Source organism: Taurulus bubalis (genome assembly GCF_910589615.1).
Source record: "Taurulus bubalis genome assembly, chromosome: 9".
In the NCBI taxonomy this organism is placed as follows: Eukaryota; Metazoa; Chordata; class Actinopteri; order Perciformes; family Cottidae; genus Taurulus; species Taurulus bubalis.
In genome coordinates, this window is record NC_136597.1 from 19525381 (window position 1) to 19549017 (window position 23637).

General features: G+C 41.5%; 1 protein-coding gene across 1 annotated transcript; it reads right to left on the bottom strand.

Annotated features, from left to right (window-relative positions):
• Nucleotides 1-418: 418 nt before the first annotated feature.
• On the bottom strand, nucleotides 419-15254 carry LOC306741996 (FYVE, RhoGEF and PH domain-containing protein 6-like). Its single transcript, XM_079224337.1, has 21 exons — nucleotides 15172-15254; nucleotides 12091-14092; nucleotides 10172-10304; nucleotides 9927-9988; nucleotides 9616-9646; nucleotides 6537-6688; nucleotides 5969-6125; nucleotides 5736-5823; nucleotides 5160-5210; nucleotides 4992-5050; nucleotides 4845-4916; nucleotides 3781-3849; nucleotides 3224-3307; nucleotides 2984-3063; nucleotides 2739-2841; nucleotides 2452-2598; nucleotides 2205-2310; nucleotides 1712-1806; nucleotides 1503-1631; nucleotides 1252-1391; nucleotides 419-1159 (listed from the first exon to the last, which is right to left on the bottom strand). The coding sequence occupies exons 1-21, from the start codon at nucleotides 15182-15184 to the stop codon at nucleotides 1123-1125; spliced, it is 3810 nt and encodes a 1269-aa protein (XP_079080463.1). The 5' UTR covers nucleotides 15185-15254; the 3' UTR covers nucleotides 419-1122.
• Between the last annotated feature and the right edge of the window lie 8383 nt (nucleotides 15255-23637).

Sequence of the window (23637 nt, forward strand, 5' to 3'; positions counted from 1 at the left end):
GGGTTGACTGTCATTGGATGTAATGTTATGCATTTAGATATCTAAGAAGTTCAGGCTTCATTGTTTTAAGATCAATAATACAGTGAACAATGCAAATCAACCTACTGCTCTCCATTGAATAGTCAAGACTTCAGTTTCATTACTTGCATTTCTGCAATAGAAACTACATTTTCACACAGAAATTAACATAACTTTAAAGTCCAGTGAAAGATGATCTACTCAAAATGCCTTTCAGTTACAGTACAATGAGTATTTATTTCCCTTTTTGCTTACGATTTGCATTTCCACCATTTAATGTGCAGTGAATTTGTTTGTTCTTTCCACAGTTGACCAGGGAAAAAAAACATATTACAGTCACAGAATTTAAATGAAAACAAGATTCATGGAAATTTGATTAAATTTGATTTGATTCCTTTTTATTCACATCAGATGTGTGTAGGCACATAATATATACAGCCGGTTGAGTTACTTAAGTGCATTACCCATTGTTGTGCAGTTAATATCCAAACAGTGGAAATACTCTGATACACCATTAAGACTCCTAAGTTAGACTCAGAGTTACAGAAAACGTTAGTGATGTAAGGGGGAGGTTTCCAACATAAGCGTGAGTGCACTTTGTGTGTTCTACAACAAGACACACACTGGTGTGACATAAAGTGATCATTCTCAGACTACAAAAAACAGTAAATGTTATTTGTTTTGACCTCTAAAAATTAATGTTATAAAAAAAAATTATGACATTATTCATTACAAATCTATTGATGATAAGCTTATATTAAACAGATCTGTGCTGCAGAGATGCAAACTGGTTACTAAAAAACATGGAAATGTAACAAAAAAAGGTCTAAAATAGCTACAGATGATTTGGGCATATTATTCTTAAACTGCAGCCAAAACTGCATGAATTAAAAAAATGTAATTTAATATACAAAACTAACGGCTAATTCCCACACTTTAAAACTATATAAAAAGGTAACTACACTGATACGAGCAATAAAATACTATATTTGGATTTTATTTCAGTGCAACTATTATGGTGTCTCCAGATGCTTTTTCAGAGAGCACTGAGGTAAAACAGTATGTTGATCAGCCACACACACACACACACACACACACACAATATTAAAGCACCGTGGCGTCTTTAAATGAGTCGATCCATCTGTTAAAAAAAAAAAAAAAAGGTATAATTATTTGTATCATCATTGCTGTCACTTTATGCAACAATAAGTAGCACCCTTCTTTGTACCTTACCTCTGTGCTGTTTGGAGGTCGTCGGCTTTATAAATGTAGTGAAGTGTGTTTTTGTGGTAAAGCTTAAACTGTAACTTCTGTGATGAATCAACTTTTAACATAAACCCTAACAGGGGCTGACTCTCTAAGGCTGCAACGTCCTGCAGAAAGAGACGATACAAGAGTGATGTTAGATGGACATGAAATCAATCCCGATTGGTTAAATTATAACATGACACTGGGCTTTCACTGATGCAAGAAGGAGATCTTACCTCACTTGCAGCGTATGTATACAGGACTTTGTCTTTGATAACGAACCACAGCCTCTTCCCTTGCTTCTTATTGCGCTTTAATCTCTGCAGATACCCACTCATGGAGGAGTTGTCTGTGCTTGCCGTCACCTAGAAAAATAAAACATCTGATGAGATATCAGGTCGTTATCACCAACAGTGGGTCTTGATCACGGCAAAACAATCAGCACCTCTTTGAGTGCTGCGGGAATCTTCTTCTGCTTCCTGGAAAAAGCAAAGGTTGCTCTGTTTCCAGGGGATACAGCTGCTGAGCGTGCTCGTTCACCTGATGCACAAAAATGTGGAACATGCAGTTGTTTGATTTAATACAGTGTTTCTCTAATGGGGTGCTAGTGCCCCTATGAGTACTTTGGGGTAGTGCAGGGGGTTTGAGAGAAAACAATGTTTTAATAAAAAAGAAAAAAAACAGTCATGCATAACTCCCAAAATATATATAGTATAGTAATCTCAATGCAAAAACTGTAAAAAGAAAATAAAAGAAAGAGATAAACCACATTTTGTGTTAAATATTCATATGTCTAATGCAATCATTAACTACCATCAACTGCTGCAACAAACACAATGCCGTTGACCATTATGTTTGGACAGTCATGTTTTGTGAAATTAGGATGACAGATTATTTTGATCATATCGCAAACAATGTTAGAAGGAAGCAAAACTTACTTTTCTGTAGCTGAAGAACAGGAAAACACTGGTCACACACTCGTGCTAACTGGTTCTTTAGGTATTCAAGACAGCATTTGTTGGAGGAACATGACTGGCACACCACCTGATGGGATGATAAAGCATTAAATATGTTTGTTTTTTTCTTCCTTATTTTATAACATGTGCAGTTGTGTAAGCCATCTTATTTTGCATCTCTCATTTTTTGATGATTTGTTTTTGATGGGAGAGACTTTTTCTTTCTTACCTTTCCACATGCACGGCAGTGATGTCGCCTCCATGTTATGGTGAACTCACAGGTGCAGATCATACACATGGTGGTCCGTGGGTCAGGGATCCATATCGGGGCTTTGGATCCCAAATGAGCACCATCACCACAGTCTCCCAGCTCTACCTGAAGATAAAAACATGCAAGACTTAACTCTCATTGCTCATATACACACACTACAAAATGTACTTTGTATTCATTACTATAACAGAGTACACACTGCAAACAAAAGGTGTATGAGGTTCACTTTAAATTGTGTTTTTTACCTCTTCTGGAGGTTTGCCAGATATAAAGCTGATCTTCTTCTTAGTGTAGTCACTGATCGCCGTGGAGATGGCCTCAAGCCATTCGTCTCGCTCTGAGGCTGAACTGTAGAGAGAAAACAGTGTGACTACACGCCTACACAGTATCTACAGACCTATGCACTGCGCGGAAAAACAGAGGATGACGGTTATGAAACAACACATGTTCTTAAATTATCAAGAGAATATCTTTTGTTCCTGATCATTACCTTGCTGAGAGAATGAAGGAGCGCTCCACGCTCTCAATGTTCAGCTCATTCTGGTAGGCCTCTTGGCTTGGTTTGCTAACCTGCAATTATTTCATTGTGAGCAGTGATGGCAGCAAAGAACATATCCTGAGATCATTTTATATATATATATATATATATATACATATATATATATATATATATATATATATATATATGAAAAGATGAAGAGTGCAAAGGAATAAAGAGTGAAGTTCTCACCTTCATCCCAGCCAGAGAAAACAGGTTGTTGAACTTGTACTGGCCCGACTGGACAGGAGTGGTATACAGCAATGTGTCGTTAAACTAAAAGGAGACAAACAAACATCATTTACCTATTGCCATTTCTGTCGTTTTAAATACACCACAGAGTAGCTCGGAAATACTGGTCAACACAAATTAATTTAAATATGTTTGGCTTTATTAGGCGCCATAATGCGTTGATATGAGCCGTTACCAAGTTTGAGGTCATATGATCAAAAGGCTCGGTCCTCTTTGAGCCTTAATCTCAGGACAATCAAATAGTCTCTGATCTAAACTCCCTCAGGAGCTTTACAGCAGTTTAAGAGGACAGTAGTTCTGATAGATACAAGAATCTATGAATATATAACGCCTCACTTAGAAAAGAATGCCTTTGCTGAAAAACAAAACCAGCTACACAGGACACACTTTCTAACTGAAGGTAAGAGCGTGTGCAGTAGATTGTCTCATTGCAGTATTACCATGATAATGTGTACAAATTATATTAGAGGAGGAAGAGATGTTTTCTTTCACTGTACCAGGAAGAACGTCCGGGGCTGCATGCCCTTCCTCGACAGCTTTTTCAGGGTGCCCTCTTTCAGGAAGATCTGGAGCATAACAATATCACAAGATCACATTAAACCATGACGGCTATTTTTGGACTCCTGAGCTGAAAAATGTCGGTGTTAAAATGAAGCACTATATTAGGTTTAAAAAAAGCATGATAAAAATACTGTAGTCGTTTTGCTAATGATACTTGCAGGAAATTATAGTAATTACTTCAAGACCTACATTTTATGGCTTAAAGTGTAACAACTGGTAATATAGTATCAGTAAACATTTAATACACAACATTCATTCATTCATACATTTGATCAATTGGTGAAATCAATGAGTTTTGAGTTAATTTTTAACCTTGAGGTGAGATTGTTCTGTAAACTGCTTCTTTCAAAGTGAAGCCTGAACTCTAACTCTTAACTTTTAAGCCAAAACAACCTAGAAGTACTGCAAGTAGAATAAGTATAAATAAATATAAACATGATCTATTTCATGACAACTGACTTTGACTTTATTTATTTGATGTGGACATCACAATGGCATTAGCATTCCTAGCACACAGCTATGCACAAAGGAAAAAACAGATGCACTGTGTTGAGTGTATATAGCGAATGCTAATTTCCAACACCTGTCCACAGGAGGCTTTTTTAAAATATAATACAAATATTATAAAAAAGAGAATACAGATACATACATAGATAAATACGCAAAGTAAAAGTATGAGGGTGTTAAATCTTCCTCAGCAGATGGAGACTGGGCAAAATCTGCTGAGGAAGATCATGTGATATAGCCGAAAGCTCCAGAGCAGCTACTAAATGGGCCTCAACGTGTGTTCTTAACTTTCTTCATCTTGTTACCTTGTCTGAAAACAATGTGTGAATATTTATGGATGAGGGCTTTGGGGGATCGATGTAAATGAGACGAGCTTAAAAAATTGTAACAATCTTATTACTGTAACAAAATAATGTAGGTTTATCTACAAATGGTTTATATATAAAAAGAGCAACACACAAAATCAAAAACAAAAAAATCTTTATGGCCCTACCCGTCCAGGTTGGACTATCTCATGGTGACCGTTAAGGCTGCACTGCACCTGGATCAGCTTCTGGAAGTTATCCTGAGAGAAACAAAGTGGACATCAGCATTGTATTAACACGTTATTAAATACGACTGATTTCTTGTTGGTTCTCACCCCTTGTTTCATGATGTCGTTGGCATGATTGGCCACCTCTTTCACGATTTCAAGAGCAGCTGAGAGGATAGAAATATGAAAAAGTGTACATCACATACAGGACAGACACATTTCACCATGCGGTTAAGTTAACAGTATACCGATGTTCAAAGACCGTTGTTGGTTTACCTTGTGTGTCCTTGTAATCAAGTGAGTCTTCAGACAGGTTTTTTAGATAGTCTGAAACACAATAAGAGAGGTTCAACCGTAGACACTACTTTGTTCACTAGTTTACAAGTGCTCAGTGTTGTACAGCAAATTCCTGAAACGTAATCCGAGATTAAAATCCTGGATGAAAAGGTCCGCAGGTGCTCACATAATACAATTATACAAGAGCGACGTGAGGAACATTCTTCACATTTTGCTCCCGAGGGAGCGAGCCTCATCCATTAGACTCCTGAAACACTAAGCTCACTCATGTTAAAGCTTGTGTTATGTCACCAAATCTGATTTGGGCCGCACTTCAAAAATCTTATTTTACGGGGATTGTAGGAGCAAATTCCAAACTATTTTCTTTTTCTGGACACCAGAGGGCAGCAGGATGCCAACAATGAGACATTACAGGTTGGTCTGACATGCAGCATTGAGGAGTCCATAACTACAACAATTAAGGGATTTTTGTAATGAAATAAAGCTCAACTTTAAATAAACATACATTGTGAATGATAGTGATGAGCAATTAATGTTCTGAAGATGAGGATGTACCTGTGAGCAACAGCCGATACTGAGGAATCCTCTGAACAGGCTTCAGCAGGTAATGCTTCAGAGCCAAGTTGGCACAGCGTGGATTAGCCTTAGATGGAAAAAAAAGACACATATTACAGATAACACAAGTTTCAGGAACAACCTCACATACACAAGCATTAACAATGAAACCTCAGTGACCCAACAGACACGCCCCCTCTGACGGGGAAAACAGGTCAGGCAAGCCTCGTTACCTCGAATTCCCGAACCACTGCGCCGAATGCCGGGTTCCTCTTGCTCTGCTCTTCCAGTAGAGCTACATTCTTGTCAAACTCGCGGATGTATGTGGAGTACATCTTCAGATAGGGCCCTTTCTTCAGGAAAATGTCTGCTAGCTGCGCATTCTCATCCCTTGACATGGAATAAAGTAGAATGAGATCAAACTAGACGCTGGGCCACTTTGAAGTGAATGCATCTGTAACTAAGCTGTATTCCTGTAATAATGATATATGTACACATATACAGTATACAGACTATGTCTGGTAAGTTCAGAAAATGACGTCACTTTACTGTAATGTAATGTAATTTGAACCCAGGAAAAGACAACACTAATGCCATATTACAATATCCAAAATCATAGTGACATTGTTATATATATCATATCATGACATATCAATGACATATCATTTTATTCAATAATGTTAAGCTTCCTCTTGAATGCAACTATGTTGACTATCCCCAGACCAAAACACATTTATGGGACAGGTGTTTTCATACACCTTTAGCCATATCTTGTAGGTGTTTTTCAGGATTCTTTTGTACCATTTGGCTACTCTCTGCTTCAGCTCTCTCAGCAGGTCTTCGTTGAGTTCGTAGAGCTGCGGGAGGTAGTACAGAATCTGGTTGAGAAGACGCTCCTCGATCACAGGCTTCCCACTCTGACGAGACGCTGTGGACACGGCGTCACGGAAGTCCTGTGGATCAGAGCCAGACAGATCAAGAGTCAGATGGTCAAATACAGGAACTCAGGCACTCAGGGGGAAAACCCAGAGGTGAATCTCACTGAAGTACTATAGAAGAAACATAAAAGGTTATAAAACAGTCTGCTCTGCAGATCATGTAATATGCTCCCATAAAACAGATAAGCTCCAGAAATCTTCAGTGGAAAAGATAAAGAGTGCTGACCCATGACCAACACATACACCTGAATCACACTTAGCATTTTTGAATTTCCAGCATTTCATGAATCCAAACCAAAAAAGAAAAGGAGAACAAGAGAGCCTGAGGGTGCTGTCTCTGCTTCCTTTTCTGATGATGTGGAGTTTTTTGATGGTTTATGAGGACACATGGAAAATGAAACTGCTTGCAGACTGAGCACCCAGTAGAGAGCTGCTGTGGTTAACGGGTGATCTGACAGAGAAGATGATGCGTCATGTGGAAAAAGATTTGGCAAGGAATTATAAAAAAATAAATCTGAATGATTCACAAGATAAGAATAGATCACAATGTAGACGTGACTGAATCAGCAGCAAGCGAATATGTTATTTTTATAATATTTAAGTAGACAACAAAAGGGAGGAAAAGAAGCTGTGGTTTTTACTTCAAAACGGTTACACACTTCTATGTGAATTGAAATGATTCTTTAAATGTAGTTTGTGAAGCCCTTTGAAAGCTGATCATTCATTTGAATCAAGTAAAAAAACAAAAAACAAAAAACAAAAAAATCAAGCCTTTTCTTATCTTTCTGTTCCCGGAGAGAGGCATCGACAGTACAAAGAGCACTGCAGTACCTTTGATACCGCTGAGCTTGTAACTTCGATAAAAAACGCACCACACATTTGCATATGGGGTTATCATCAATCAGCGTGCCTGGCACAGATGGAGAATAAACAAATAACAAGTCACCTCTACATTCTTTTGAACTTGGTATGACTGATCCTCATTACTGGACTCCATTCCTCTACAGTCTGCAGAGACCAAAGTATTTCCTGTCTGTGCTCTGCAGTGACGAGTCATTGTTTGTGACTCAGTCCCACGACAATCTTGTTTCGAGACCTTTGCATCTCCAAACATCCTTTTTTTTGCGAAATAAAATGTGAAAATACCAGAAAAGACTTTGAGGTAAACCAACACTGTGAACACAGGCACACACGTTAAATTAGGTGAAATACAATGTTTTGAAGATTTGCTTTGAAGATGACCTTCTCTGATTTATTGAAATAATGTACATGAATGAATTAATGGTGACTACATTTATATATTTGATTCTGTTCCTTCTGTCCGACAAGGTACTGCATAAAATGCCGCACCTTGTCTGTCATTTTAGTAATGGTTAAAGGTTAGCGGAGTGATATGATTAGGAGGGGACGTTTTGTGTAGTTATCAGTGTTCAGTCATTAAAGTGGTTATCCAGAAGACACTCTCCCTGTGGTCTTGCTTTACCCACGTCCCAAAAGTAGTTTTAATTCATCCATCCATCCATTATCCGAACCGCTTATCCTGTTTAAGGTCGCAGGTTTGCTGGAGCTGATCCCAGCTGTCATTGGGCGAAGGCAGGGTACACCATGGACAAGTCGCCAGTCTATCGCAGGGCACATGCAGTATATAGACAGACACCATTCACACCTACGCTCAATTTAGAGTCCAATTAACCTGAGCTGCATGTCTTTGGACTGTGGGAGGAAGCTGACATGGGGAGAACATGCAGACTCCACACAGAAGGACCGCCCAGACTGGGATCCGAACCCCGGCCCCTCTTGCTGTGAGGCTTTAATTCACTTTAATTCAGAAACTACAATTATATAGTTAATGCTAAGAGAAACCAGCATTACATTTGGTTGCATGTCGCCCCTCTAGGTATTAGATATGTATAATCCCCGTCAGTTGCTACACAATACAACTTGTGCTGGTTCCTCTTTAGGCTCGTCTGCATCTGATTCATGGCTAACACGAGCAATTATTGTGGCTGTGTTTAAATTGCGTAAAAGATCAAACATTTTAATAAACTGTCTTTGTTTGTTTTTTGTCTGAGAGAGTGTGGATGTGGGATTGTGGTCCTTCATGTATTTATTTACTCTACATTTGATATGACATGCAAAGCAACTTGGCTGCACAGTAGAGGGTTTCTGTTGTAAGATTACAAGAGAACAATAGTTCAAAGTTGCTTAGAGTTGCACGGATCTGACAATACAAACACTCATATTCTCAAACATACTTTTGAGGGAGTTACAGCACAGAAACCTGATCATCATATAATTCCGTTGGCTTGTTTTGGTTATAAATTAAATATCTGACAATATCCCAACATGAAAAACAAGTCGAAGAAGTGTATGGTGTTACCGTCAGATCCCACTATTATCAAAAAGCCGGGGGAAACCGCAAGGAATGCGAGCTGAGCGGTCGAGACTGAAGGGAGTGAGGACTTATCCTGCACGGGGTGTGCCCTGTGGCCAGCATAATCAAACGCATATGGAGAATGTGGGCTCACACTGTAGACTAGCACCAGATAAAACATATACAGAGTCAAAGTAAAACGTTCTCAACACCATAACGTGTGGCTCGCTTCATAAGTTTAGATAAAGATGGTAGATTTATTGAATATATATATTATCATTTGTTCAATATTAATGGTGTTTAGCTGCCTTTAATGAACACCATTTTCCATGTGGTCAGTTTCTGTACTCTTATTAATCATTTTTAATTTAGCTGGCTTTGCAAATATACAAAAACAATTTCAAAATGTAAACTTCAATTCAGAATTTTATCACACTTAAAATATCTTTTGATGCATGATTTTAGTAAAGACAGAATTCTCCTCCCACTTCACAACTCTAAAACAGCCGCCTCATTTTATCACAGAAAACACAAGTCTTGTTTGAGGTTGATGTGCGTTACAACTTACGACATGAAGCAGCTTCAGGACATCAACAAACCTTAAAAAAAAACACAGAATGTGAAAGTTAAGTTATGATTGATTATAAAAAGTAAATCAAAATAATCTAGTGGTGGCTGATCATTTTGTATTATTTGCCAAGATTTTGAGGTATACATCTCTCCCTAATACAGTGGGGATAAATAGAATTGAATCGGTGGTGCTACCTTAAAAACCAAACCACCCTCATGGCTTAACACCTCTCAATGTTAGTTAACAAATGTTTTAGCTCATAATTTGAATTAACCTACACTTAAAGAAAAACAAATGAAGACTCTTACACACTCTCAGAGCTCATAATTTCTGTGGCGATGTGGTGGATCTTGCTCTTCTTCAGTGTACTCTGCATCAAACAAAAGGTGCAAAAAACACAGACTTAGAATTACAATGCACTATAATAAATCACTGTGTCGTTCACGGCAAAACTACTCATACACGCTGTGCATCATAATATTGCGTATAAAAGTCCAGGAAGTATTTCTGAGCACCTCCAGGGACTGAATTCATACATCTGTCGGCTTCTCACCGGACTCTCCTCTGGCTGCTCAGGGTCTCCTTTACTCGAGGTGGAGCTGCTATCGTCCTCTGAGGTGTTGGCCAAGATCTCCTCATCCGAGGGCCCATCATCCAGGGCGGTCACCTCCTCATCGACGGAGCTTCTGTCAACAGGGGTGGGATGTTAGGGTCAGAGGAGAATGAACGAACCACACTAAAAAGACCTTTATTAAAAAAACCTGAATGCAGCACATGATGACCACATCATTCACGTGCTGCATGATTAGTACCAAAAAAAGTACAAGAAAGAGAGCTTGCTATCTATAGAAGAGGAAGAAAGAGACAAGGTTTGTAAGAAAAAACACCTTCGTCAGCACATAATCTGTCAGTCGAGTCAAACATTTCCTGCTCTGATCAAGTGGGAGTCATGAAACAAAGGGCACACAGGAAATGGGAACACTTGACTAAGCTGGAAAAAAGAAACATTTAATGATAACCATCAACACGCTCACATGATGCTAGACTTGTCCAACAGAAACAGAAGAACTGCAAACCACTATTCATCCCACACACACACGTTTTAAAATGACAACATTTGAACAGCTAATGGGGGAGTAGCAGCAAAAAGAAACTACATATCTAAAATGCCACAATTCCCGAAGGGAGTGCTGCATGTGCAACAACGGCTCCTCCCTGAACAAAACTGCAGAGAAAGAAACAGGCCAAGGCTGAGCAGCAAAACCAAATAAGCCGTAGTCTGAGTCCTTCACACTGTGGTACGTTTACAATAGCTGTTGCATTGAGCTGGTCTCCGTTTGTGAGCTGCTCAATGTATTTTTGACATGTGATTGTTGCACAGTTGGAGCTAAACAGGGGCGAAACACTAAGCTGTGCAATGCCGAGCGCACAGTTACACAAACTGTAATCCGATTTTTTTTCACTTGTCGTTCACGACACAAAATGTGAGTTCCCTGTATAAAGGGATAATTAGAAACATTACTACCCAGAATGTACACATGCTAAGTTCAATTGAGCTAATCGAGCTAATTGAGCGTCAAGCTCAGGATCGTGCATGTGGTGTGAGAATCGGTTCACTTCAAAACACATTTTCTCACCTTCCAATGAGTTTTTGTCAATCAGCACATTACTTTTTTTTATTTTGAGCATTTATAAATCTTTCACAAATGGAACTCAATCAACTCCATTGTAATCAAGTGGAGGCAAAAATCCCAGCAACAGATCTCTGAAAACCTGAGCAAACTAGAGTCCATGGCTACGGTGCCTTCCCAACTTCCTACCTCCTTACTTCCGACACCCTTGCTCAGACCAGACCCGTCATCATGCTCATATCTTCATTTTGATCTCAACTACACAACTCTAAAGTTTCGTTATTGCATCTTGCATTGTTGTGACACTTCTGTACTTTTTGCCATGATGACAAAGGTGTGGCTAGAAAATACTGAATATGTGCCTTATTTAAAAAGGCTTAGAGTATTTAGTTCAAAACTGCTTTTGAACTAAAGCACACACACACACACACACACACACACACACACACACACACACACACACACACACACACACACACACACACACACACACACACACGGGTTCGGGTTTTCTTTAAAAACTATTTAGGTCATGAAGATATTTAAAAAAAATAGGTATGTGCAATCCAAACCCACACCTGACGGCACGCGTGTCATTACACTTGTCAAACTTCCCTGACAGGAATCTGCAACAAAGGACACAGTGTGCCATGCTTCTGTGTCCTTCCCCTTTTCTTTTTCTTTTTTTTACAAATGACAAACACTTTCCGTAATTAAATAGATATTTTACAGATTAATGTTTTTGTGAAGCCTATATGGTTTAATGCACTCCTTTCAGAAGACAAGGCAAATCACAGACGTGAGGACAAAGAGACATGAAACGAAAGCCCTCACAATCTACCTGTCGTCGTCTGTTGGCGTCGGACACTGTTGCTGTGCAGTGGTTTTCTCAAAGGACATATACGGCTCCTGCTCCTCATAAATGCCCTCATCATCATACTGCCAATCTGCGGGCTGTGAGATGGAGGTCCGAGGAGATGCAACTGCGCCTCCTACATGCACATTTATGTAGTCTGATATCTCCTCGTAGTGAGGCACGTTCTCATAGTAAACGTCTTGTTCTGTTCCAGAAGATAAATCGTCTCCGTCCACGCTTTGCTCTACTCCAATCAGCTGGCAGGAGAATTTACGCTGAGCCACGGGATTCTTGTGGAGGTTCTGACATCTGTCTTGGTCCCTGTCCACATTTTGTCCAACGTCATTCGCAGTGCAGTCTGAGCTCTGGCCTCCTTTCGCTATCAGCTTGGGAAGCATCTTCACAGAGAGCTTCAAGTCCAGCAGTTTCCGGAAAGAGTTCCTCTTCTGTCCGTCGGAGCGAAGGACGTCAGCGCCAGAGAAGGACTTGGCTTTCTGTTTGCCCAGGCTGGACCGAGTAGGCTTCATGATTCCTACTGTTAAGATTTTTCTGTGCGTTTTCTCGACCGGAGGCAAAGGCAGCTCCCTCATCACTCTGTCCTTCAAAACACGATCCTGTCTAGGAGGGCCCTGACTTTTCTTATCATCCCCTGGTTTACACTCTTCTTTCTCCTCAGAAGACTCCTTCCTCTGCATCTGTGCCATCGGGCCGCTGTTTCTCTGGGGCTTCTTGGGAGCCACCTTGACCGCCTCGTCCTCCGCTGCCACAGTTACTGCAGGTGGCTGGCTCAGCTCCGGGTGATTGAGCGAACTCCTGGAGGGAGGACTTTGTGTGAAGTCACTGTAGACTGCCTCCTCGTCAAGCGTTCCTTCCTTCTCCACCTCGTCATCTACCTCGTCATCCTCCTTATCAACCGATACCTCCATCTCCTGGATGCTGCTGTCCCAACCCAGGTCTTCCTCCTCCACATCCTGCGGGGGAGTGTATGGAGCAGAGATTGCTGCTTTCTCAGGTGCAGACAGTAAAGGCTTTTTCATGGGCGGAGGAGCTGGCTGAGCGCAGGTTTTTCTCGCAGACAGAAATATAGGCAGCTTTTCCCCAACTATCACACTGACAGACAGTGATGCGTTACCTTTCCCCTCTGGTGACACCTTCACCTCTTTGACGTTCATTTCCCTCCCTTCCTGGCTTACGATCTCTCCACCCTCCTCCTCCACCTTTTCCTGATGGGCCAGCCAAGCGGTCCTGGGTTTCCGTGGTACAGGGACAGGGATGGGCTTCCTAGACACTGCTGGGACTGGTGTGGGCTGGGAGACACAAGATATCTGCTCTGAGCGAAGAGCATCTTCCTCTGGTCCGCGCCCAGGTGCACTCTGAGTTGTTATGTTACCGTTTGCCTCATCGCTCCATGTTCTGTGAGGAAAGGACGGCCGAACAGTCACCTCAGGACTGCAAGTGTTGATGTCAGTGTTGAGACGTTTATCTAAAGTTAACGATTCTTGAAGATGTTTATGATTTGTGAGGCGAGTATTGGTGGACGTGTTCATCACTTTGCATTTAGCATTGTCTGTTTTCTCTCCTCTGTTGTCCGGAGTTGCTCGAGATGGAGGAGGAAGCCTTCTGTTTGCTGATGAGTTCCTGATGCACATGCAGTGTTCCTGGCTACACAGACAAATAGGAATAATATAATCCCAATCTGGTTTTTTGTTCTCTTGCTGTATTCCATTTTGGGAGTTAAGAAGGCCGTTGGTGTGTGGTGTTTCTGTTGCAGATGTTTGGAGCAAGCTCTTTGAAGCGTGCGGTTTGGATTCTACAGCAGTGGAGAGTTTAGAGAGGCAGGGTTTGGGGGCCAGTAATGGTTTGACCTTCCTCGGTGTGCCAGGAGATGGAAGTGCGAGGGGGTTTCTTCGGGGGGTTGAGGGAGACGGCCTCGGCCTCTGGGACTGGACCAGCTTTGGTTTTGGGGCCACCGGTGGCTTTTGCATGCCTGAGGACAGAAAAACAAGAGATATGCACTTAGGATATTATGCAAAGTTTTCTCCTCTGAATGACAGCCTCTTGCTAGGAAACAGATTCAAATCTGAAAGGCATCAAAAAAGATTATGGCTCTAATGTGACACAATGAAAATCTCATTCTGAATATCCAGATGGTATATTTGATGCATTTTCACTCGTCTGACAGATGTTGCCCTAATGACGGTTGACTCTTTAACTCTGTCACACTGATCCTAACCTAGTGACAGCTTAGTGCAAAACTGCTGTAAAGTACTAAACTACCTCTCCAGGGGGTTCAAATATCACATGGCTTATGTTTGCCACTCAAAACACACAACAGCCCAGTAATCCGGCTCACGGTGCGTGTCAACAGACAGAGGAGGAGGAGGAGGTGGAGGAGCAGATGGTACACGAAGAGTGGCAGATAAATGGTGGAGGGGATGCAGGGACTGACAACGAGTCATGCAACCTGGTACTTCTGTCTTTTAAACTTTCTGTGGTGAGCAAAACAACAACACTGACCTGCTGGCAAGAGGGAAAAACATTTTCTTCCCTCAGCACATATTTCCTGATTCAACAAGCCACAGGTTTGACACAAACACATCTACAAGTCTACGAAAACCCTCATGAATTTTTTTGGGATGTGTCACAAGCCCTGAGAATACTTTTCTAAAAATAAAAAATAAATCACATGATTGCCAGTCACTTACCTGTCCAATACATATATGCAAATACACACAATCTGTCTTCTGATGTGTTTTACGTTCATATATTTGATTCGCTGCATCAACCTCTACATTTAAAAGCAATACGGATACAGACGTAGTAGAGTAGCTTTAGCGAGACGCCCTACAGTATAATAAAAAAAAAACATGACTTCTGTTGCACTGCTTCTGCCTGTGTAACAATGTATCTGAATTGTCCCGAAGAAATAAAATAAACAAACATAAATAAACACACGGTTCTGTCGGCATTGCACTTCCTGTTTGTTTTAATAGGTTTGGTCCTTAGTGGCGGCGCAGTCACTAACAAACGTTTGAGCAGAGCAATCATCGAGTTTCCGTCACTTACCTGAGTTCATCATGGCTTCACTCACTTCGCTTCTGTTTTGTCAATGCTCAACAATCAGTAACCATCGTTGGCGTCCGGATCCATCGCAAGCCGTCGATGCCAAATAAATCATCTGCTAAAAATCGACATTTTCACCGCTTTAGTTAGAGCAACACATCCTGCAGCACACGGTCCATTCTCATCGCAGCCGCACCGACGGGCTTAGAGCTTCCTCTTTGTTTCCTGAAACAATCCACTAGGGGTGCTCGGGGGCCACAGGTTGCCAGATCGGTCAACAACAACAAAAAAGGTTCGTGGTTGTAAAGTCAAAAGTGAAACTTTGAAGGATTGTCGTACACACTCTCCTCTGTCCAATGAATATGTCTACATAATTGCATTAGGATTTGCTCATCATTACATGGGAATTTCCTCCCACACAATTTCCACATACATCATCATCGTTGCTAATATTATCACCACTCGTCTTATTAAGGGACTAGAAATATGAGTGGGAGGCAGCTGATGCTTTGTAAGCTATATTTAATGTATAGTTGAGGAAGTAAAACCAAAAAAACAGTATTTATGGTTGGTGCTTTCATTATGCTGTTACTTTGTCACCGGGCTCATTAATCAGTCATTCTTACAGGGAACCGCTCTGGGAGGGACATGAATGGCAGCTTGTCAAGATCCTGAGATGCCTAAAATGCCTCTAAGAGTTGCCTGTTAAGTGTTAAGCCTAAAAGTTGAAAATAAAATTTGCATTTCAGAAACACATTTGTGACTCTAAATTGCATTTTAAATAAAAAAGCGGCATTACAGTTTGATTGCACATTAAACTAAAAGTATTAACCCACAGTTGATGCAGTTTGGAGACTTTTTAATAACCATGAGTGGACCGATGTGGATAGAAACCCGTCACCGCAGCATATTCAGTGTGTGATCACAGGAACACGGCTGAGTGCTGGAGTCTTCTGTGGTTTGGTAAAAAAGTCTCTCGGCCGTTTTGACACACCAGGAAGTTGATTGTTTTTTCTGTGCAGGAAGAAGACATCAGGCAGGTGAATCATTATTAGCACTGTATTAGCAGTAAACAAGTATGCAAACACGTCACATGAATTAAAGAACATGTATGTGTTCAAATTACATGTCAGGAGTTTGCAGGTAGTTATACAAAATATGAATTCAGTTACAAACCTCTCATTGACCTTTTCCTCTTCCACTGAAGCAGTCAGTGCTCCTTTTAGTGCTGCATCCTGTGAACCGTGTGCATCTGTGACTGCAGGTGTGTTAACTGTATCACTGCAAAAATAACAGAAAACCAGGAACACTTGTGGTGGAAAGTAAAACAAACCATTTTGAGATACTTGTACTTTACTTGAGTATTGAATATTTTAGGGTATTTCATACTTTACTAACATAACTACTTTATTAAACTACCCAGAAGTACATAACGCAGATATAATTAGCTTCACCTCAACCAACTACAAAATTGAAGTATTGCTTGCATATTTATACGTAATTAATACTGATCCAATGATAGAAAACTGACAGGGGCCATTCTGCCAAATGAGTACTTTTACTTTTGATACTTGAAGAACATTTTGTTCCTAATACTTTCATACTTTTAAATTAGTTAAGATTTGAATGCTTTTACTTGTAATGGAGTAATTAATAGTGCGGTACCGCTACTTCTTCCACCACTGATGAACATATTAGAAGAAGTAAACTTCATTAAATCAAATTATGAATTACTTAAGTGTATTTTAATGAAACGTTTCACCTTGAATATGCTTTAAATTTCCCAATGATCACTGACAACTGTTTTAAGTTGAATCCCGTTACATTCACACTACATTACAGCTATGATTCAGGTTCCAGTACATCGGATTCACACTGTATGGTGTAGTAGTACCTGAACTTGTAGTCCGAAGAGAGGCTGAGGCCTGATCTGTAGTCTCCTCTGGTTTTGGAGATTTGCTTCTCAAGGTTCCTGACAGAGCAGCTGTGTCCACTGAATGTGTGGCCCACAAACAGCAGCTTCCCTCTGATGTACATCTATCTCAAAAACACAGATAATTCACTCTAGATGTGTAGAAATGGAGATCATTCATGTGGATATTTTTATATTTCACAACAGAGGATCCTACAGTGTGTGTATACAATGTGAGTAAGATGAGGATGTCTGTTTGATTTATGGACTAATAGAGACATTTTCATCTCACAGCAAAAATCAGTGGAGCATCTGTCATGACTTTGGGCAAAAAATTAGACCAAGCCTTTTGTAATTAAGAACCCCTCACCGCTTACTAGCCTATAGTAATTTTATAATAAATGGCCGGGTTTCTTGGAAAAGACAGCACCTTACCACAGTCTCACCCCATCCCTTTCATATCGCCTCCTCTGCTTAAGGCGAGCACTGCTGCTGCCACCCAGTGGGAACCATGAAGTCCTGCACCGAGCAGAGCCTGCAGCCTTTACTCGAGCCTGCAGTGGGTTTACTGACCAGGGCCATTCCAGGAGCAGCGTTGTGCCGCTGCTGCAGCAGCACGTTGTTCTCCCCTCCACAGCTGGGCCTCCCGGTATACACCTCATACCTCACCAGGCGAAATGAATCCATCTGGCACTAGATTTTTAAGAAACCCGTTACTAAGTTTGCAGAAATACATTCTGTGCAATATCCTGCTGACTGTAGTTTGGCTTTCACGGACCCTTTGTTTTGTAGTCTGTGCAAAGCTGTATATATCTAAGTACACATTTAGCATACTTGCTGATTATGTAATTTGGATGCTATTTTACCTCCAGTGATGAGAAACAAATGATGCAAACACTTCGAATCAGAGACTGTAATGATGCCTGGTTTACATACTGGATATAAAAGGTGATAAAAAAATAGAAATTGCCACATATTGTGTTTTGGATATTTTGCCTCATAAGACACGTTCACACCTGAGTGCAGGGCATGGTTCTGTGCTTGTTCATCCTCCTGTAAAGCTGCTCCAGGACGTCCTGGTGGGACAGCACACGGGTTTTGACGGGTCGGCGCAGCGGAGTTGTGCACACCACCAGGATCTGTTGACTGTGTGGCGGCTGGCCCACCACGAAGGCATCGTACTCCAGGTCCGTGACCACTGGCATCAGTGCAGTGCTGCAGCAGCAGCGCCTGCGCCCCCCCTCCCCCAACAGGGCAGCTCTCAGCAGAGCAGGGCACACTGTGAGGGTGTCCGGTGGGGCCGGACAGCGGGTGATAGCAGAGGGCTGCAAATCTGCACTGCTTGGAATAATCACTGAACTGGCAGGGGTGATAGTGAAGGGGTGATAGTGAAGCATCGTAAATATACTCTTGCTCTTATAAACTGCAGTAAATATCCCTTGAATCTGTCAGTAATGCAAGTGGGTCTTACTCAAGTTGGAAGTTGCCATTAATTCGAAGGGGTCCTATCCGTATGAGATGGGGCTCCTTCCTTGTTCGCTTTTTTGGGGTCCTGGCAACATAAATGTATAGACAGTGAAATGTTATATATTGCATAATACATCTGTGCAAAGTCTAGCAGAGCTGAAGAACTTGAAACTGATCAATAAACAATATGTGTATTTTACTACTAAAACAATTACTGGCTTCTGGATAGGTAGTTGGTAGGTAGCTAGGTAGGTAGGTAGGTAGGTAGGTAGAGTGACACCTTGGCAGCTTGACGGAGGAGGCCAGAGGTTTTTCCTCTGGTGCTGACAGATGGCTGCGTAGTTCCAGTAACTCAGTCTTGTCCTCCTCAGGCCGGACTGGTTTAGCATCTGCCCGCTCAGGTGGGTTCAGAGAGGGCAGAGCGGCTGCCTGTACCTCTCTCCTCAGCCTGGTCCTCCGTGGGGTATCTGCCATCCGCTCCAAGTCAGGACACTTGATACCTGAAGGAGAGGAGGAGGTCATTCAGAAATGCACACAGACCGTGAACAAGATCCTGACAGAACTATTCAATAATGTTGAGTTTGCAGGATGATGTGATACTGTAACTGTTTTGATTCACTGAATCACTCTGAAACAACCTTTCTGGGTCAGATTGGCTCAAAGTTACTTTTGTTTTGTTTTGAAAGGCACACTTTAATACCTCAAAATGTTCAGTACATCCCAGCTGGGAAGCGTGAACACACAATGCACATTTCAGGAAAGCTGGACTTCTCAGACGGCCATGCGCACACGTACGTACCGATGGCCACGTGGTAATAATCCATCCAGTCGTACAGGGTGTTTCGGACTCTCTGCTGAAGCCGCTTCAGCTCCCTGCTAACATGCCCTCTTCTTCTCCACTGTGCTAACGGCTCCTTCGACCCCTCCACCTCTCGGACCATCTGGAGGACCTCCAGGGAGCACACAGACACCTGCATCATTAGTGCATTGTAGATTATATGATATAGAACAACAAAAGGCATTTTGTAAGCTGTTTTATACAAAGGGAGTCAGTGAAGGCCTCTTCAAAGGTATTGTTTTAGCCTGGGCTGTTCTTTTGATATTTGGTATTGAGTCCATAAATGTATGTCATGCCTTCATATGGTGATGAAACGTCACTTACAGTTGTTGGGAGCAGGTCCGTCTTGCTCCCTAGGATCTCAGCAGGGGGTTCTGTCTTCAGAATCAGAATCAGAGCCATTTATTTGCTAGGTATGTTACACATACGAGGAAGTTGTCTTGGTGGGTGGTGCCTACATTCGACAAACAACAATCAACACAGTAAAACATATAGAAACATATTCCTCACCAACAGGAGGTCTTGAGCAGAATCAGAAGTAGACGTTCCTTCAGTCTGCAAACACGTCTGTCAATTCAGAGTAGACGTTCCATCATTACTTGCATGGTAGATTTTATGATATATAGATAAACAAAAGGCATTTTGCGAGCTGTTTTATACAAAGGGACTCGGTAACGGCCTATTCAAAAGGTATTGTTGTGACATATTGTTTTAGCCTGGGCTGTTCTTTTGATATTCGGTATTGAGTCCATAAATGTATGTCATGCCTTCATATGGTGATAAAACATATAGAAACATATTACTCACCAGCAGGAGGTCTTGAGCAGAATCAGAAGTAGACGTTCCTTCCGTCTGCAAATACGTTTGTCAATTCAGAGTAGAGGTTCCATCATCACTTGCATGGTAGAGTATATGATATAGAACAACAAAAGGCATTTTGCGACCTGTTTTATACAAAGGGACTCGGTAACGGCCTATTCAAAAGGTATTGTTGTGACATATTGTTTTAGCCTGGGCTGTTCTTTTGATATTCGGTATTGAGTCCATAAATGTATGTCATGCCTTCATATGGTGATAAAACATATAGAAACATATTCCTCACCAACAGGAGGTCTTGAGCAGAATCAGAAGTAGACGTTCCTTCAGTCTGCAAACACGTCTGTCAATTCAGAGTAGACGTTCCATCATTACTTGCATGGTAGAGTATATGATATAGAACAACAAAAGGCATTTTGCGAGCTCTTTTATACAAAGGGACTCGGTGGGCTGTTCTTTTGATATTCGGTATTGAGTCCATAAATGTATGTCATGCCTTCATATGGTGATAAAAAGTATCTTACGGGTGTTGGCAACAGTTTCATCTTGCTCCCTAGGATCACAGCAGGGTATTCTGTCTTCCTCAACAGCAGGAGGTCTTGAGCATAATCAGAAGTAAACATTGCTTCAGTCTGCAAACACGCCTGTCAATTCAGAGTAGACTTTAATGATTTTAATGATCATAAATCTAATACTTTTTGTCCTCTCATTTTACTTGGTAATCTCACCGTTTCCTGTGATTGGTTAATGTTGGACAGAGCCAAAAGGGGAAGTTGAACGCTTTCGTTATTACACCTGAAGCTGAGCACCGCAGACGTGCCACTGAGCAGCCTCACAGAGATTACATCTGATAACTAGAGGAGACCAAAACACATTCACAGGTTTCTATAAAATGGAGACAATAAATAGCTATCAGTATGATAAGCACTCATAAACTGTGATGAATGCATCCCTGGTTATCTAATCGACACAGTGTACCCTGTTATAAAACCTGTCATGGCCCTGTCAGAGGCAGTTAGTGTTCGTTCATCAGTAGGTCATGCGTCATACCTCACATGCCCTGTTTTGTTTCCCCTAAATGTGACATTTCCCATATGCACGTCTCACAATTATCTCACATGGCAGGTTCTCTCCAGATGATTACCCCCTTGTCTTACCCTTGTCACTGAATATATTTCTTGACTGGTGATTACTTCCGCCCTGGTCTCTATATGTAACCTGTTACTGACTCTGTCTGTATATTGCTCAAAGAACATGGATTTGTTTTATAACAGTAAGCATGTCATTGGTTGAAAAAAAGGTTGTGTTAGTCTAACTACAGCATTGTGGCTTCACCTGTACAATCTTCTCTTTCAGTGAAGAATGCCAGCTCCATTCCTTAGTTATGTTCCCATGATGTTCACGTATGAATCCACCGGCCTGGTCCCACACTGCTGTAATGGCAGAGCTGGAGGAACATTTTACACATCATTAAAGCTGTCATCAGGGTTCCAATTACAGGGGCCTGACCCCCCCTAATTAAGACTTGAACCTCGAAACAATGATATAGCCTTCCTACTTGTAACAGTAGTGAAAGAAGATGGAAGAATCTTGTCATGCGATTTCAGACACCCCTAAAGTTGACCTCCACGGGGCAGACCTGAGTTGCTTTGGCATACTGCTGTGTGTTAAACACGCTCATACATATCAACACTGAGCTCACCTGAGAGGATGTGTCACAGCGCCGTGCCCAGACGCTGTGACAGTCGCCAGAACAGCGGGACACTTGCTGTCGCTGAACACGTTGGTATAGAAGCCTCCACAGGGCCGGCCTGAGTGGCTCTGGCATACTGCGATACAACCAGACGGGTAGCTGAGAGAGCAGAGTCAAAGGACAAAAGGTCAGCTGCAGCGACACGTTATCCATATGTCCTCCGCTTCTGGGAGGAACTTCGAGAATTGAAATGTTTGTGAATAAAAAGGATGCGAGTAGGGTACTATATGAACGAGGAGCCGTCTTCCATCTTGTAGTGTAGTTTCCTCCGTTCTGGATCCTGCTGCTTCACTTCTGGGATCCGGGGCATCCCATTGACTAAAGTAGCAGGTTGGCTTATTCTCACTCTCCTGTCCTTCAGTTGGGTCTTTGCATCGCCGTAGTGACGGAGTATTAGGGACTTGCTCAGGTCCTGTACAGCTTTTTGCAGTTTTCTACGCAGAGAGGAGGTAAACTTTTATGCTTAAATGACTGATCTCTCATTTAGTATTCGTGAGGAGTTACATGGCAAAATGAAGCATCTACAAGTTTCAATAACAGATGGTCGAATGTCAAATTTAGTAGGAAAAACATTGTTCTGCAAAACTGGGCGAAACTCATTAAAAATATAAAATAGTCTACAAAGCCAGTAGCTAGAACTTTTCATTGAACTAAATGCTCACATCAGCATCCCATATGCCCACAATGACAGGGCTAATATGCTGATATTTAGCCAAAGTTATTACAATTCAATTTGAGTGGTGACACGATTGCGATTTCAATCCATCAAGTGGTTGTTAAGACATTTCAATCAAAACCACAAATGGCACACTGATGATGGTGCCACTGGAAAAGTCAGAGAATTCAATGTCAATCCGTCCAATTATAATTTGACATATTTCAATCTGGACCGACAGATCGACCAACATTGTCATCCTTAGAAGCCTATTGGATACGAAATTGTGTAATGTAACCCCTGATTTGACAAACATGTTTAGACCAAATGCAGCCACACACTCTGGACTTCTGGCCGCCTGGAGTCGCTCCAACACCCACTGACACAAACTGATCTGCTGAGGCTCATCACAGGAGGGCGGCTTGGGCTGGATGATCCAATCTGGACACAAATCACATCCAGCTGAGGCCGCATGGCCACACAGACACTGTGGCCACCATTAACATAAAGCTTCAGCTCCATGGTTTACCTGGATTACTGCCGCTGTTGGATGAAATGGAGAAACTGGCGGGGGTGAAGTTGTGAGCTGTTGGGGAGTGAGAATATGAAACAGTCAATTTATCATCTGAAGTCTAAAATTCACTTTTTTATTGAGTCCATTTCGACAATACTGGCCATAAATCGGTCACTAACGGTGGCATCGGGGAACTTAATAATGTAACTCAATAGCTCTGTAACTGATTAACAGACAGCAGATTAAAAGACAGCAGTACTCCAGCTGCATTGTTCTGTCTGGTAAACTAATCCTCTCACTTCCACAAGCTTGCAACTAAAGCCGTCCTCACGTTCAGTCTTAAAAGGTCATGAGAAATTACTTAATGGTTTTTCACTTTCATCGCTCTCATTGTTATTGCCTCTTATACATTAATAACTATGGCAAATAGTTAAACAATTGTTTTGTCTTATTCTCAATTTCATGTCATTTGTACCTTTTCTAATATTTTATAAAAAGGGTTTGGGCCGCAACT